The sequence below is a fragment of the Dipodomys ordii genome, unplaced genomic scaffold (genome assembly GCF_000151885.1).
Source record: "Dipodomys ordii isolate 6190 unplaced genomic scaffold, Dord_2.0 Scaffold10, whole genome shotgun sequence".
Classification (NCBI taxonomy): domain Eukaryota; kingdom Metazoa; phylum Chordata; class Mammalia; order Rodentia; family Heteromyidae; genus Dipodomys; species Dipodomys ordii.
The window spans coordinates 17,029,744-17,047,035 of record NW_012267226.1 but is presented as its reverse complement, the minus strand read 5'-3'; the positions used below and the strand labels follow the sequence as shown (position 1 = coordinate 17,047,035).

General features: G+C 40.3%; 1 protein-coding gene across 1 annotated transcript in view; it reads left to right on the top strand.

Moving 5' to 3' along the window:
- The first annotated feature begins 2,925 nt into the window (after window positions 1–2,925).
- Window positions 2,926–17,292, top strand: part of Zw10 (zw10 kinetochore protein) — a 29,111-nt gene continuing 14,744 nt past the window's right edge. Inside the window, exons 1-10 of the mRNA XM_013009490.1 lie at window positions 2,926–3,090; window positions 5,552–5,686; window positions 10,284–10,385; window positions 10,577–10,654; window positions 10,797–10,956; window positions 12,369–12,521; window positions 12,860–13,051; window positions 14,779–14,942; window positions 15,942–16,194; window positions 16,842–16,876. Of these exons, the coding sequence (XP_012864944.1) occupies window positions 2,986–3,090; window positions 5,552–5,686; window positions 10,284–10,385; window positions 10,577–10,654; window positions 10,797–10,956; window positions 12,369–12,521; window positions 12,860–13,051; window positions 14,779–14,942; window positions 15,942–16,194; window positions 16,842–16,876 (1,377 nt within the window). The 5' untranslated portion in view covers window positions 2,926–2,985. The remainder of the gene's footprint in view (window positions 3,091–5,551; window positions 5,687–10,283; window positions 10,386–10,576; window positions 10,655–10,796; window positions 10,957–12,368; window positions 12,522–12,859; window positions 13,052–14,778; window positions 14,943–15,941; window positions 16,195–16,841; window positions 16,877–17,292) is intronic.

The following is a 17,292-nucleotide window of genomic DNA, read 5'->3' as shown; positions in this document are numbered from 1 at the left end:
CTATAACTGCATCCCTAAAAACTATTTTGAAATACATGAGATGTTCTTTGAATTTTAGGCTCCTGTGGCAAAAAAAAATCCATATATCCATTTGCTGGTTTTTGTTTTTCTTTTTAAAGACAGGGTCTTGATATATAATTCATACTGGCTTTGAAGCCACTCTGTAGCCCAGGCTACTCTTGAGCTTGTAATTCTCCTGCTTCCCAAGTACAGGGTCTTACAAACATGTACCATGATGCCTGACTTTCAACTATTTTATTTTTATTTTTGCTGGTTTTGGGGCTTGAACTCAGGGCCTAAGTGCTGTTCCTGAGCTGCTTCTGCTCATGGCTAGTGCTCTACTTCTTGAAGCCACAGTGCCACTTCCAGCCTTTTCTGAGTAGTTTATTGAAGATATGAGTCTCACAGATGTTCCTTGCTGACTGACTTTGAACTGCAGTATCCGATTTCAGCCTCCTAAGTAGCTAAGATTACATTCATGAGCCATAGGTGCCTGGTTCCCTCAACTTTTATAGGTGTGAAACACGATACAAACTTGGAAATGCTCTCTGCTCTCAGGATCTATGGCCAGAATCATGTCTTTTCATACTTTGCGTCCAGAACACAGTTGTATATCTTTATACGCACGTGGCCATATATGTGAGCCATGGTAGGAAAGGAGGAAGTTTTTCAGACATTGCTCCTGTATTCTTATCCCTCTCCTCATGATTTGTGAAAATCTGGAATAAGGAGACATATAAACCAGATAAATGGGAATTAGGAAGAAGGAAAACAAAATCCATTAATTTCCTTTTGTTTCTTCAGGCATTCACTCATTGTTGTATTCAGTATGCACAACAATCTTAATCCACTTTGTGTCTTTTCTTCTCCTTCCTCAATCTGACTCTGACTCTTCCTTGTCTTTCCTTTGGACCCTGAGGACAGTCATCTCTTATCCAGTGGTCATTCTACTTAAGGACAGGAAAGGGCCACTGAAATGTTTGTGGCCATGTCTGGACTGGCTTTCTAGCAGAGGATCTCAGAACCTCACAAAGTAGCATCTTTCTACTGGTTCTTCCAAATGGCACTGTGGCTCAAGTGGTGGAATGCTAGCTTTGAGCAAAAGAAAACTCAAGGACAGTGTCTAGGTCCTAAGGTCAAGCCCCAGGACTGGCAAAAACAAAAGTCCCCTGGTTCTTCCAGAGACTGGGTGCTTACTCTTCAGTATTTTTTTCCTCTCTGCCCCCTCCTCAGAGATAATTAAGCTTTGGGGTTTATTGCTTGTACAGGCCCTTTCCAAATCCCAAACCCTATTTTATGTTTGTTACTTTATTTCCTTAAAAAATCCTTCCCCTATCGCCAACTGCATAATAGTTAGATGTGACTAAATTTGGACCCATCACTTATCCACATTTAAAATGACAAGTATCCTGTTTTCCTGTCACTATTCATATTTCTTTATCTTCACGCTTAGCACACTATAATAATTGCTTGATAAATATGCAATACAGGTTTTCATCAGTTTGTCCTTTTTGTCAGTGGACATTTATTACTAGTGACATTTAGAATTCAGAGTAGAACTACCAGTTCTCCACCACAATGAAGTTGATTTGGTTTTATTCCCAGGATATTATGGCAGCCCTTAAGCATTTCCTTTGCCCTTCCGGGAACACAAAAGTGCTTTGGCTCCATTAGGACAAGTAGATTGTCTCGCAGACATGGAAAATTGGTCGACTTGAGATCAGCTCTCACAAGATATGTTTTGCAAAAAAAAAAATACAATGTTTTAACTAAAGCAGTACAGGAAAAAGAATGGAACAAGAAGAAAATAAACACAAGTCTGCTACTCTGAGAAATACTTTTACTTACAAAATACTTTTACTTTAAAAAAGGAACAATACTATACAAAGCATATTGTGAACTTCCAGGATGCAGTCCATTTGAATAATGGTACTTAATTTTTAAAGGCTTTGGGTAATATTGATAGAAAGTGCTAAGTATCTTGTTCTAATCCACACAGGATTATCACCTAAGTTACTATAAATATATGGTGTATCACAGCGTTGTAATCTATATGTAACACGTGTAGAGAGATGTGATTAGGTTTTATTTATAATGAAGTGATGCCACTTTGTTGCACAACTCCAGGGGGCAATATTTGCATAGATACAAACCACTGACTCGAGTGAGATTGAATATTTAATGCAAAACTTTGAGCTGGTGGGTCATGGGGCTTGCTCTACCACTTTGAGCCACAGCAGCTCCACTTTCAATTTCTTGGTGATTAATTGCAGCTAAGTCTCAAGGACTTGCTCTACCACTTTGAGCCACAGCTCCACTTCCAGTTTCTTGGTGATTAATTACAGCTAAGTCTCAAGGACTTTCCTGCCTAGGCAGGTTTGGAACTGGATCCTCAGATCCTCAGCTTCCTAAGCATAAGCCACCAGCGCCCGGCTAGGAATACATTTTGAAGGTGAAAGAGCTTCAACGAGGTTAAAAAAAAATAGCCATAAAACAACAACTACTTCTTCTTCCTCTTCTTCTTCTCCCTCCTCCTCCTCCCCTTCCTTCTTCATCTTATTTCTTCTCCTTCTCCTCTTTTTCCTCCCTTCTTCTCCTTCTCCTCCTTTTCCTCTCTTCTTCTTTTCTTCTTCTTTTTCTTCTCCTTTTCCTCCTCCTTCTTTCCTCCTCCTCCTCCCTCCACTCTCCTTCCTCCTCCCTCCTCTTTTTTTTTTTTTTTTTTAAAGTAAAAAATGAGCGGGCAGCGACAGGTATTTGAATAGACAAGAAGTGCGTCTGAGTTCAGTGCGCAGACTCCGGGACACCGTGGGAGCCCCGCGGAGCGCGGGGCCTGCTGGGAGTTGTAGTACGCCCTGGTTTCTCCGCGTGCGCAGTCTGCCAGACTACGTTTCCCGGCAGGCAGCGCTCCGAGACCGCCGGCGGGACTGGAACTGCCGCGCTGGCCGCAGTAGCGTCTCCCTGTGAGTCCTGGTTGCCGTCACGGGCATGGCTTCCTTCGTGACAGAAGTTTTGGCCCAGTCGGGGAGTCTGGAGAAGGAGGATCTCGGCACTCGGATCAGCCGCTTGACCCGGCGGGTGGAGGAGATCAAGGTGAGGGCGGGGTGCCGGCGGTTGTGTGGGGTGGGACGCCGGGGCGGGTGTAGGGGGCCGGGAGCGGAGTCGCGGGCTGGAGGGCGGGGGGCCCGGGGCAGACTGTGGGGCCCCCCGGAGCGGTTCCGGCCGGGGAGACGGGCGGGGAGGCCGGGCGGGGACAGCGGGGAGTGGGAGGCCAGAGAAGGGTGGGTTCAGTAAGGGCCTGCAGCGGTCTGAGGAGACCTGGGTCAGGGGGCGGGGAGGGAGAGCCCGGGAGCGGGGTTGGGGGCTGGGAGGGCTGAAGCGAGCCTGGTGAGGGGCGCTGCGGGCCCCCCTGGAGGTGTCTAGAGCGGGATGGAGCACAGGACCGGACCCGCCACCCCATCCGGTTCTGTTCCCCTCGGACCCTCTTCCTCCCCCCCTTCCCCATTTGTGGGTGAACACATTGAATGGCTCTGGGAAGATGGCGCCATTCACCCCGAAATTTTTCTTTCCTAAACTCGCGGTTATGTTTGTCGAGCTCTGTTGTTCGTCCCCAAGCACTTGAGGCCATGTTGGGTTGTAAAACGTCACTGGTATGCTGAGGACTGGCTGGGTCCAGATGTGGCTACCCGAAGGTATTTGCCCACATCTTCAATCGCCGTCAGGAGCAACTTTGGCAGACATCAGAAAGGCACCGGAGACAGCTTTTCCTAATAACTCTAATTATACAAAAGTCTTCATACCACTCGCATCTCTGTAACCTGGCTTTAGGATTTTTCACCAGCTTCTTCTGATGTTATGAGTAGAGGACAGCCTGTTAAGCTACTTTAGTATGGCATTCAAGGCTCCTGTGTGCTCTGGACCTCACCCATTCACTGCCTTCACTACTTTCCTCTCCCATCTTGAATCTTCAGACAAATGAGAATTACTTTCAGTGCTCCAAGCAGGCCAGTTTTTTTTTCCCTTCTAGTTCCCAGGTTTTTACATACATCACCAATTCTTCATTTTCCATCATTTTTCTTCTCATTTCACCTCCTATCTCAATTTGTCTTCTGTATTAAAATGCCATGTTTTCTCTGGATCTTTTTTCTTCTGAATCATCTTGTAAGTCTATTGCTATATTACATTTCAGCCTTGTCTTTTGGGTAATTCAATGAGTAGTATCTTTCCTACCAAAAGAGAATTTATTTCTGTGTGAGCATCTTCCAAAAGATGGAATAATTGAGTGCAGAATATGCAGTATTTGTTAAGGGGATATTGAAACTCAGTCATTTTAGAGTTTTAAAAATTGGCCCTATATGCTGAGCACTGGTGGCTCGCACCTATAATCCTAGCTGTTCAGGAGGCTGAGATCTGAGGATCATGGTTCAAAGCTAGCCTGGACAGGAAAGCTCATGAGACTCTTACCTCCAATTAATCACCAGAAGACTGGAAGTGGAGCTTTGAGCAGAAGAAGCTCAGGGACAGAATTCAGGCCTGGAATTCAAGCCCTACAACCCACCATAACAACAACAACAAAAGGGCCCTAAATCTGCACCTGTGGCTCATACCTGTAATTCTAGCTACTCACAAGGCTGAGATCTGAGGATTGTGGTTCAAAACCAGCCCTGGCAGGAATATCCATGGGGCTTCTATCTCCACTTAACTACCAAAAAGAAGCTGAAAGTGGAGCTGTGGCTCAAGTGGTAGAGCACTAATCTTGAGCACAAAAGCTTAGGGACAGGGCCGAAGTTCAAACCCCAGGACCAACCTCTCCTCCTCAAAAAAAAAAAAAAAAAGTAAACCTTAAATGGAGAAGCCCAGAGAAAGAGCATGTAATTGAAGCATATGGCTTGTAAAAGGCTCTCACAAGAATGTTAATAAAATTGTACTTTTTCTGGAAAATAATTTTATAGGCAAGAAGATAGAAACAAATTGATTAAAGTATATAGATTTTAGACTTGATTTATCCATTGTAAGTATATGATTAAAATTGATGGGTAGAGTCTGATAATAGTAGGAAAACTTTGGTCTTTTCATTTTCAGCATTGATATAATTCTTGGGTGCTGTTAGAATTTGGTAATCATTGTCTTATTGTACACTTGCACTGTATAGGACTCTTATGGGAGAATTTTCCTTTTGTGCCAGTACCAGGGTTTGAACTCAGGGCCTCACACTGTGGCTTCTCTTTCTTGCTCAGGGCTAGCACTCTACCGTGAGTCATGTCAAATCTAGCATTTTGCTGGTTTATTGAAAATGGGATATCTGAGACATCTTCGGCCAGTCTGGCTTCAAACTATCATCCTTCAAATCTCAGCCTCCTGAGTAGCTAGGATTGCAGGCGTGAGCCACTGGCAACTCACCAGAAATGTTGTTCAGTTTCTATTGGCTTGAAGGAAGGTGAAAGGCTGTAACTATTAAAAAAAATTCTAATATGAAAGGTGTTGTACAGAAGATAAGCTGCATATTCTTAATAAAATTCCTCTCATAACTTCTCCTTTTTTTTAAAAAAAATAGGGTGATGTGTGCAATATGATCAGCAAGAAGTACAGTGAATTCCTGCCTAGCATGCAGAATGCTCAGGACCTGGTGACCCAGGTGGATAAGCTGTCTACTGACATTGACCTGCTGAAATCCAGGATAGAGATTGAGGTAAGGAGAGTCTGTTATATCAGGTCAGCAGAGGGAAAGTATTGTAGTGATTTTGCAGTTCATATTCAGCTTCCTGATTCCCAGACAACTCAATTGAGTACAGCTTTTTTAATTCTTGCTTTGTTGTTGTTGTTGTTGTTGTTCGTGGTGGGGCTTGAACTCAGGACCTGGGTGCTGTCCCTAAGCTTTTTTGCTGGTGCTCTACCATTTTGAGTCAAAGCACCACTTCTCATTTTCAGGTGGTTAATTGGAACACTGGCTGACTTCAGAGATCCTCAGATCTCAGCCTCCTGAGTAGCTAGGATCACAAGTGTGAGTCACCAGCACCCAGAATAACTATAATTCTTGAATTTTATTAGCAGTTTATAGATTAAAGAAAATAATCTCAGGACTTCATTGTTTTCCTAAGAAAATAAAGATAGAGGAAGCTTAGAATTAGATCATTTGGCCTTTTGTCACAGTTTGAAATGTTAGTATTTGGGCTGGGAATGTGGCTTAGTGGTAGAGTGTGTGCCTAGCATACTTGAAGCCCTGGGTTTGATTCCTCAGTACCACATATGCAGAAAAAGCCGGAAGTGGTGCTGTGGCTCAAGTGGTAGAGTGCTAGCCTTGAGCAAAAGGAGCTCAGGGACAGTGCCCAGGCCCTAGGCTCAAGCCTCAGGACTGGCACCCAAAAAAAAAAAGCATCTCTTAAAAGTATTCTCTTAAATTTGCAGCTAAACTCATCCCATTCAACCTTCAGCACAGTCTCCAAACACAGTCATCTAGACAGTTTTTTGATTTCTCCATTCCAACCACTCTGCTTCCTGTTATGAGCTGCTTTCCTTAGTGTACTGAAAATCTTTGCTCTTATATCATGTCACTTCATGCTGTAGTGTTGGATAAACTTATGGTGAGTCTGGTATGGGTAGGAGTGTGTACCATGTTTTCTAAAGTATTATCATTACAAAAAGAAGTAAGTCAATTTAGAAACAGATAACCTACTTTATTACCCCCTCCCCCTTCCCCCCATCCTGGGGCTTGAAATTAGGTCCTGGGCTCTGTCCCTGAGCCTCTTTGTGCTCAAGGCTAGCACTCTACCACTTGAGCCACAGGGCTACTCCAGATTTTTCTTTTTTTTCTGTTGGTTGTGGGTCTTAAACTCTGGGCCTGGGTATTGTTCCTCATCTCTTCAGCTCAAGGCTAGTGCTCTACTACTTGAGCCACAGTGCCACTTTCGATTTTCTGAGTGGTTTATTGGAGATAAGAATCTCACAGACTTTTCCTGCCTGGGCTGGCTTTGAACCATGATCCTCAGATCTCAGCCTGCTGAGTAGCTAGGATTACAGGTGTGAGCCACTGGCATCCGGCTTACTTCCAGATTTTTCTGTATATGTGGTACTGAGGAATCGAACCCAGAGCTTCATGCATGCTAGGCAAGCACTCTACCACTGAGCCACATTCCTAGCCCTGGTTTATACCTCTAAAAACATTTGCATATTAAAAACCAGGTGGATTTTGTTTCCCCTTGAAGTTATCTTTTAGGAAAAGTAAATAGTTGGTGGTCAGCATATTGCTGTCAGAGATTTAAAGTTTCATATTAAGTCTCATAACAATTTCTAAATTGTTGCTCAGGGATCTTTGGTGTCCAAAATTATGTGTTGAGAGATTCCTAAGTTCTTTAACTTGTAGAAAAGACATTAATTCTATTCCATATATGATAGATTTATTAAGTAAGAAAAGTGAACAAATGCATTTTTCAAAAGTTTTTGGGGGGCAGGGGGAGGGGGGGATGGGAAGGGGAAACAAAGGAGGAGGCAACAATGCTTGATAAGAAATGTACTCATTATCTTGCCCATGTAATTGTAACCCCTCTGTATGGTATTCTCACAATTTAAAAAAAAGTGTTTTTTGTTTTTTTGTTGGTCATAGGGGCTTGGACTCTTGGCCTGGGTGCTGTCCCTCAGCTCTTCAGCTCAAGGCTAGTGCCCTACCACTTGAGCCACAGTGCCACTTGCGACTTTTTCTGCTTATGTGATGCTGAGGAATTGAACTCAGGGCCTCATTCATGCAAGACAAGCACTCAACCACTGAGCCACCTTCCAGCCCAAGTTTCATTTTTTAATAAAAATTTAGTCACAAATGAAGAAAACATTGGTTATCTGGAAAATTGACTTTTAGTAGTCTACTCACCAATCATTCTGCACAGTTCTTTAAAAGTAGATCTGTTACTCTGTAAACCTGTCATGGTTCTAAAAACATTCCTTATGTTTGTATTTAACTGATTATTTGATCAGTAGTACAGTGTTGGACTGTGCTATTAGAAGTAAAGTCTGGAATAAGTTAGTGATGGGCTTTTTTTGCCTTTTGTGCTAGGTTATGGCTTGTGGAGTAATCTAGCCATGGCTCAGTTCTGTTGACTTTTTGTTTGTTTATTTGTTTTAATGACAAGGTCTCACTATATAGTCCAGGCTGGCTCCTGCCTCAGCCTCCCAGGTGCCATCATTGTAATCTGCAGCACCACTTCTCGTTTGGTTGTATTTTAAAAGATGTACCATTGAAGAACAATGAAATAAATCGAGGATGTTAAATCTCAGGGAGAAGCATTTCAGTATTTGAAGTCCTGTCATAAGGATGAGAGATTTAAATGTATGAAAGCTAGGTGTGGTGGAGCATAATTCCAACACTTGAGAGGTAGATTATGACTTTGAGACCCATTTAGTCTACATGGTGAGACTCTGTCTCAAAAAAAAATTTTTTTTTATTGTATAACTTACCAAAGGGGATTAAATTTGGTTGATTTATTCAGTCACTTTGTCTAGCACCTTGTCAGTACAAGATGCCATGATCATTGCTGAGTCAGTTCTTTTATTTCAAAGTGTGAATATCATGCTATATACATGAATAAAAATCCAGTTAGAGGAGATGTAGTTAAGGATGGCTTCCTGTAGGAAATGCTAACCAAACCAAGACTTGAATGGTAAATGGTTAGGCAACAAGGGAAGGGAGGATGTTTAGGGGTGGGAGTGTAAGGGATAGCATGGCAGAGGCATGATGTAGTTGAGAGATATCAGTTTAGGGTAGCCCCCAAAATATTTCTAATGACTGATGCTTAGGGAATGCAGTGAAAGGGACCTGAGATAAGATTCAGAAGGTCAACAAAGATGTTGTGTTTCTGGTTAATAATATTGATGTTATTATTCTTGATGGCTTTGCCAAAACCATGAAGGATTTTAAGCTAAGAGAATAACATCTGATCTGAGTTTTTGGAATCCTGTTCAGCTTGCATTAAAAGAAAGGACTCGAGGAAACTGAGCCTGGGAAATGGGAAGGTAGTTGAAATGTTAGGAAACAGTTAAGTAATCCAGGAAAAGGTGTGGTAATTTGCTCTAAAATCGTTGACAATGAAGATGTAAAACTTGGATGAATCCTGGTACCATTTAAGAGGAGGCTCTTTGGGACACGTCACTGTGGAAAGTGAAAGACACAGGAGTCAAGGATAACTACAGAACTAGCTTTGATATGCCACTCACTGAAACAGAATAAAACTTTAGCATTTGATGTTTTGGACTGGATTGTTCTTTGTAGGGGGATCTGTCACTGTCCTTTGTAGGATACTGTACTTTGTAGGATACCTGGCTACCTGTTGATGCTTCTAGCTACTCCCTCACTGACAATCAACAATCTCTGGATGAGGGTGGGGCAGAATTTCCCTCAGAGAAAGAAAGTAACCAGGGAAAAAGGAGTATCAGTATGTGTGGAGTGGTTCCTCCAAAAGAAAGTAAATGGAAATAATGGCAGAACAAAGAGGAAAATCAGAGAGTCGAGTCATGGCACTAAGGAAGAGGATGTTTTAGAAGGTAGAAAAGTTAGTGTATATTAGTTAAATACTGGCAAAAAATACTTTGGTTTAGCAATGAAAAATTGATTAGTTTTTTCACCTTTTTAGTGAAATAATGGGACTAGAAACTAGCCACCGTGAGGAGGAGTGAATGAAAGCAGAGAAGCAAAGACATCGAGTCTAGACCACTGTTTTAAGAAGCTTATTTATGCAGAGAAGTAAGGCAATTGCTGAGAAATAGGCTAGTTACTTAAATATGGAGAAATTTTTACTATATTTAAATCTGATGAGAGCGTAGTCACTATTTCATGAGTGAATGAATTAGGGAGAAGTTAAAGAGGGGAAATGTTTGATGTAGAGTCCCTACAAAGGTGGAACGGAACAGAAATGGAGTCTGTTCAACATCAAAATACCTTAATAGTTAAGGCTTTTAAACTTTAGAAAGAGTTAGCATTTGGCAGTGGGGATACCTTTTGAGTAATTCAAGTGGCTGAATTCTCTGGGAGAGAGAACAGCTTTAACAATAGGAAGTGACCTGAGGATATAGTGTTGATGGGGATTGGTTTTCCCCTACAGAATTCGGCTTTTGCCTATGTGAATCTCCAAGCCTCTCCTTCAAATCACCTTCTGTGATTTTTATTTCAGCCTGAATTAGTATTTAAGTTTCAACAAGAATTATATTGCCCTACTAAATAAGGCTTCTTAATTAGCCCTGATGGTTTTATTTCTGAAGTATGGTATTAACTTAAAAGTACTTCTTTTTGATGTGTAAATTAGGTCCGTCAGGATCTTCACGTATCGACTGCTGAATTTACAGACTTGAAACAACAGTTGGAAAGAGACTCAGTAGTCCTAAGTTTGCTTAAACAGCTACAAGAGGTTAGTAAACTCAATTTAAACTTTCGTGTTTTAGTAGTAAGACAGGTTTTCTTTTTTCCAAATGGTTTATTGTTTAGTTCATAGTCCTTGACCAAATGCTGCTTTTTCCCCCCTACCTAAAAAGCAGACAGACTAGAAATAATAGGACATAGAAAATAAAAATACTGAATAATACGAACTTACTTTTTCAGTTTTCTACTGGTATTGAAGGCTATAATTGTGCATTAACAGAGAAGAAGTATATTACGGCTGCTCAGCATCTGGAACAGGTAATAAAGCATGAGTAAAATTAGTGCTTTTCTTGCTTTTGGGATAGTCTGTGTTCCTTGTGTTCTTAATCATTATTCAGGTGTATTCTGATTGCTGTGAATTCAGATAAAATGTTTAATGTCACTTCCATTCCATTACCAGGCTCAGAAATGCTTGAAATTATTAAAATCCAGAAAATGCTTTGATTTAAAAATGTTGAAATCTCTCAGCATGGAGCTCACAATACAGAAACAGAACATACTGTACCACCTCGGAGAGGAGTGGCAGAAGCTGATTGTGTGGAAGTTCCCACCATCAAAAGGTGCTGCTGGCCTCAGGTGGACTGCTTTGCTTAATCTGCCTGAATGCTTTTGGCCTGTGAATATTCTAAATAGTTTGTATTGCAGGATGAAAAAGGAGAAGGTTTTACTCAGTACTTTTCCAAGTCTGTGTTGAGTTCTCATGTTAAACAAAATGTTAGGACCATTCATCTGACTCCCTAAGGTGCTCTTTCTCTCTTTCTTTCCTCCCATTTCCCCCTTCCTCCACTCCCCTTTTGTTTCACCCGTCAGTTCTGGGGCTTGAACTCAGGACATGTATGCTGTCCCTAAATTCTTTTGCTCAAGGCTAGCACTCTACCACTTTGAGCCACAGCGCCACTTCTGGTTTTTTGAGTGGTTAATTGGGGATTAGTATCTCACCGGGGCTTTTCTGGCTTTCAACTGAGATCCTCAGATCGGCCTCCTGAATAGCTAGGATTATAGGTGTGAGCCATTGGTGACCGGTTCCATGTGCCCCTCTTTCTGTCTCTTTCCCTAAGAAATCCAGGAAGGACCTCTGGGCGTTGATATGGTGAGGTGTGGTAGAGGAGGTGGTAACGGTTTGTAACTGGAAATTTATTAACAGCCCGAATTCCATAGCTTAAAGAAACTGTTCAGCCATTCTTTCTGTTGAGGAAAGGAGGCAGTATGTTTTTCATAGAAGAGAGGTTTGGTTTTTTTTTTAAGTCTTTAGGGGAAAATTGGTGATGAAAACATGAGGTGGATTGCTTTACAAGATGAAGAAATATTACTGTGGCTCTGGCTTTTATTTGTGCTACTTGTCCTCTCACTACCTTTGACGTGATGTTTGTTCTGAGAATGAACCTCAGGACTTGCTGTTGCATCCAGAATGCTTTCTAGCACTGTTGTTTAACTTCAGTGTATTTCAGAGAAAACCTCACAGTCCCCCTCTGCGCTCTGTTTCCTATATTTAGTTTACCCCCACATATATTATGTGTACGTATGTATGTATGTATATCTTACTTATTTTGAAGGAAGTAATGTTGAAAAATTTTAGATATTCTCAAGTAGACTATAAATTACTAGAAGCTGGCAGCAATGTTGAACTCTTCGTTTAACACACCCTGTCTGTTAAACTTGTTTGACAAGGCTGTTCTCAATGGAAAGGTCTGTGAAACTGGGAGCTCATATTTTAGTCCTTACTTTCATTTAGTCATTCAATACATGTTTAGTAAATATTGCTTTTAGGAACATCATTTTTCTTTTGCACTTAATTTATTCTTTGGCTCTACCAAAGAAAGTAAATGACGTGTATCATAATTAATAGTTGGTTTCATTAGAAGTATGCTGTAATGAAATGGCACATCTAGGAACCTCAGTAGAAAGCAATGAGAAGTAGAGATGGGAACGTCTTACGTTGCTGAGGGAGCTGATGCTTTTCCCCTTTTCTTAGATGCCAGCAGCTTAGAATCTTACCTGCAAACGGAACTTCATTTATCCACTGAACAACCCAATGAAGACAAGAAGGACCCTAGGCCCCCCATCAGTTCTGTCCTCCTGGCATTTTCTATTCTTGGAGAACTACCCATCAAGCTCAAATCATTTGGTAAAGCCTTCAGCTTTGCTTCATTCACATGAAATCTCAGACAGCTGAGAGTTAAGTTATGACAGAAAAGATTATGAACTATTTTCTGGAGAGTATTAGTGACAAGTGGTTAGCCTTTTGACTCATCAAAGGGAATTATTTTAAGTGTCCTTTTTATTTTGGGCTTGGATCTATTTATTTTAAATTAAGTAGTCTGGAAACAGCATTGGGAAAAGTTGTAGTGTGTGATATGATATACGTTTTGGGGTTACAAGGCTCAGGTGCATGGATTTGGGGCAGGCTGACTTGTTAGAAGTTCCTTGCAGTGGATTTTGATGAGTGCTCATATGGATTTTCAGGTCAGATGCTGCTGAAGCATATCCTCAGGCCTCTGGCCTCTTGCCCATCCATTCATGCGGTGATAGAAAGCCAGCCTAATACAGTTACTATTCGCTTTGACTCTCTGGTGACTGACTTAGAACATCCATCACCATCTGAAGTTTTTACAAAGATACGACTGGTACTGGAAGTGCTCCAGAAACAGCTTCTTGGTGTGTATTCTGAAAGAAGTGCATTTATCAAAAGTATATGCTGTTTTTCAAAAGCAAATATGAAAGTCGAAATGCCCATAATGTGAATGAAGGGGTATCAGAAGTAAGTTAGGCCACAGGAGCAGAGTAACTGCTTTCTTATTCCTTGCCTACTTTGCATTTCTTTTCTGTCTTGTATTGAAAATCTAGTCATTAGTGATATCACACATTCTATTGTAATGTTATTTTATGTACTTCTCCCTCATTTCTAGTAACAATGCATTTTGGAACTCTTGGATTAGTTATAGAAGGAAAAATGAATCAGGTGCTGCTTTACATATATTAAAAGACTTCACTGGGATTTCCACCCCACCCCTACTTTTTTTTTTTTTTTCATGGGGAGGTGGTTTAGTCATGGGGCTTGAATTCAGCATCTTTGTGTTGTCTCAGAACTTGTACACTAAAGACTAGTGCCCTCCCACTTTGAGCCACAGTGCCACTTTGGATTTTCAGGTGGTTAATTGGAAATAAGAGTCTCATGGGGACTTTCCTGTCCAGGCTGGCTTTAAACCACAAACCTCAGATCTCAGCCTCCTGAGTAGCTAGGATTACAGGTGTGAGCTACTGGCACCTGGCTTCCACCCCCACTTTTTTTTGGGGGGGTCAGTTGTGGGGGCTGACGTCCGGGCCTGGACACTGTCCCGTAACTCTGCAGCTCAAGGCTAGCACTCTACCACTTGAGCCACAGTGCCACTTCCGACTTTTTCTGCTTATATGGTGCTAAGGAGTCGAATCCAGGGCCTCATGCATGCAAGGCAAGCACTCTATCACTGAGCCACCTTTCCAGCCTGACCCCCACTTTTTTGAGATAGGTTCTCATTTATATAATTCAGGCTGGCCCTGATCATGATTCACCTGCTTCAGCTTTCTTAGAGTTCTGGGATTATGGGTATTTGGCAGCAAGACTGACCAAACTAGGTTGAACATGAGAAATAAATTACATTTCAACTCAGCCTATTGGTTAGATCTTTATGTTTTCCTGGTGGAAACAACCAGTTTATTCAAATTTATGTTTTAATTACTAAAATTTATTACAATAGCTGCATTTCAAGTGCTTAGCAGCAAAATGGCTGCTGGTTTCGATCCTGGATTTCAGACACCAGGTATTTGAGACATTATGGCCACCTTCTTTAAATCTAGATTTAAAATAGTGGGTCTATTTTCTTATTACTTTTATTTCTGCATTGACTATTGTTTATTTATTTTTTGTTGGTCGTGGGGGCTGAACTCTGGGCCTGGGTGCTGTCCTTCAGCTCTTCAGCTCAAGGCTAGTACCCTACCACTTGAGCCACAGTGCCACTTCCAGCTTTTATGTCGTGTTGAGCAATCGAACCCAGATCCTCATGCATGTGAGACAAGCACTCTACCACTGAGCAAACGTCCCAGCCCAACTATTGTTTTTTAATTATTATTTAATTGCTTAATAGAGTATTCTAAACGTAATGTTGTAAAAAAGCCATGAGATATACAGAGGTAACTTGTAAATGTTTGATAGAGTAGATATTTTACCTATTGTAAAGCATTTGCTGGTGTTTTACTTAAATGTTCAGATAGCATGCAGAGTTATATATGTTTTTCTATGTTTTCTCTCATTTTAAAATTTAAGAATTCCAGAGAAGTAAAAAACCAAAGAATATGTTGGAACTGCGATTAAACTTCTTGTTTAAAACTTCATCTTTCGAATTCAGATTTGCCTCTTGACCCTGACTTAGAAAATGGAAAGACGCCTCCGATGGTATTGGCGGAGATGCTTGGTGATGTGATCTGGGAAGACTTGTCTGAGTGCCTCATCAAAAACTGTTTAGTTTATTCTATTCCAACCAATAGCAGCAAGCTACAGCAATACGAGGAGGTAAGGGGCAGAGCTAGCCCACGTCTTAGAACACTTGATTCCTATTGCTATTTGGTTGTTCCTTGTACATCTTTTGTTCTTAGGTTTTGTCTTTATGAAAATTGTTAATAAGGAATAGAAACAAATTCTTTATAGCTGCATTTTTCTTCTGGCTTCCTATGTCTTTGATTGGGGAAGTATGTTTATGTTTATATTATTCTTGTATCCGCTACTGAAATTATTGTATCACATATTTACTTTAGAAGATCTTTATACCTTTAGCAGAGTCAGAAAATTCCATTGAGGGCTGGGAAGGTGGCTTAGTGGTAGAGCGCTTGCCTTGCAAGCCTGAGGCCCTGGGTTTGATTCCTCAGCACCATATAAGAAAAAAGAAAAAAGCTGGAAGTGGTGCTGTGGCTCAAGTGGTGGAGTGCTAGCCTTGAGCTGAAGAGCTGAGGGACAGTGCCCAGGCCGAGAGTTCAGACCCCACAACCGGACCAAAAAAAAAAAAAAATTCCATTGAAAATATTCTTGCTAATGAATTTAAGGCTCGAAAACTATAGTATTGTAAAACCTAGTAATTGATTTATTCTAAGACCAATGTGACTATTTTGGCCCTTATTTATAATACATTAACTTTGAAATGTTACCATCAACTGTATGTGTACAGTTGATCTTTCATGTCTAGATTCCAAATTTAACCAACTGGAGACTGAAAATATTTGGAATATGTATCTATTAAATATGTAAAGGTTTTTTTCTTGTTATTCTCCTTAAATGGTAATAGATAACAACTATTTACATAGTATTTATATGTAGTATTTTGAGTAATCTAGAGATGGTTAACATTATATAGGAGGGTATACATAGATTATAAGCAGTACTGCATTTTTTAAAAATATATGGGATTTGTGCATTCATTGATTGTATCTGACAAGTGTCATGGAATCAATCCCTGGTGTACTGAGGGATAACCATAACCATCTCATAATATATATATTTTTTGTTCTTCTCTCTCAGATTATACAATCCACTGAAGAATTTGAAAATGCCTTAAAGGAGATGAGGTTTTTAAAAGGAGATACTACCGATTTGTTGAAATATGCTCGTAATATCAACTCTCATTTTGCTAATAAGAAGTGCCAGGATGTGATTGTGACAGCCAGAAACCTAATGACCTCTGAAATCCACAACACTGTGAAGGTGCCAGGGATGTATTATATTGTAGTTTGGGAACAGGTCATTTTTAAGATACATAGGGAAAGAGATGATTGCTGAACTCCCAGAGCTTGAAAACATTGTGTAAATTAGAACGTGCATAACTAATAGATTACAGTTGTTGATATTTGATAGTAGATTATTCTCATCTTCATTAATTGAAATTTTATGATGTGCATACTTGTGGTTTTTTATGTACAAAGATTATGTCCTACTGTGAAATGTTCATAACTAATCTCCTGGGCTTAATGAGGGTCTAGTTTAGAGATTAAAATAGTAAAGAAAGTAGCCAAAAAGATAGAGTATAAATAATTTGCAAGGGCAATGGAATAATTAATTTACATACTGAGTAATTTACTCCTTTACTTTAGATAATTCTGGGCATTTTAAAAAAATCTCACATATATTGAATAATACAGTACTGGTTAAATGCATGTTCCATAAAAAAAAGTAAAGTCTCCCTAATTCTTATATAAAAAGGAAATTCCAATACCTACTTGGGATTAAATGAAAGAGCACTGCTTCTAATAGTAAATATTCCAAGTTTAAATCAAGAGACTTATCTTCCTAGTCCATATATGGTATAATAGTATCTACTTCAAAAGGCTGTTAATAAAGTTATGTGTAAGAAAAGTGTCAGTGACCCAGGTATTCAGAAACTATGGCTTTGCAGAATGCTGATGAAAAAATACATAATTATAGGGATGACCGAAAGGCCTCTAATAATTGTCTCAAAAGTGAGCTCAGAGTGATTTGCTCTTAGAAAGAAGTATTAGTCCTGGACTATTTCCCATTTGAGGTCCAGTGTGTGAGAGCAGAGCTGTTGTTTTTGCAGAGGAAGGGGAGCTTACTTCTTCTACCTGCTTGATCTTTCTTCTTTTATTTTGCCTCTGAGGCATCTATGAGAAACAAATTTTGAAAACCATTATTCATGAAAGGTTAAAAATGACTAATATGAGTGAGGTTATAAATTCACTGCTTCCAGACCTTACAGCTTAGTGTTCTTTCATTTAGTCCTAAGTTAGTCTTGAAGTTTTTATTTTATGTAAGTTTAGGGAGACTTCTTATTTTTTTTTTTTTAATTTTTGTCAGTTGTGAGACTTGAACTCAGGGTCTGGGTGCTGTCCCCAGTCTTCTTTTTTTTTTTTTTTTT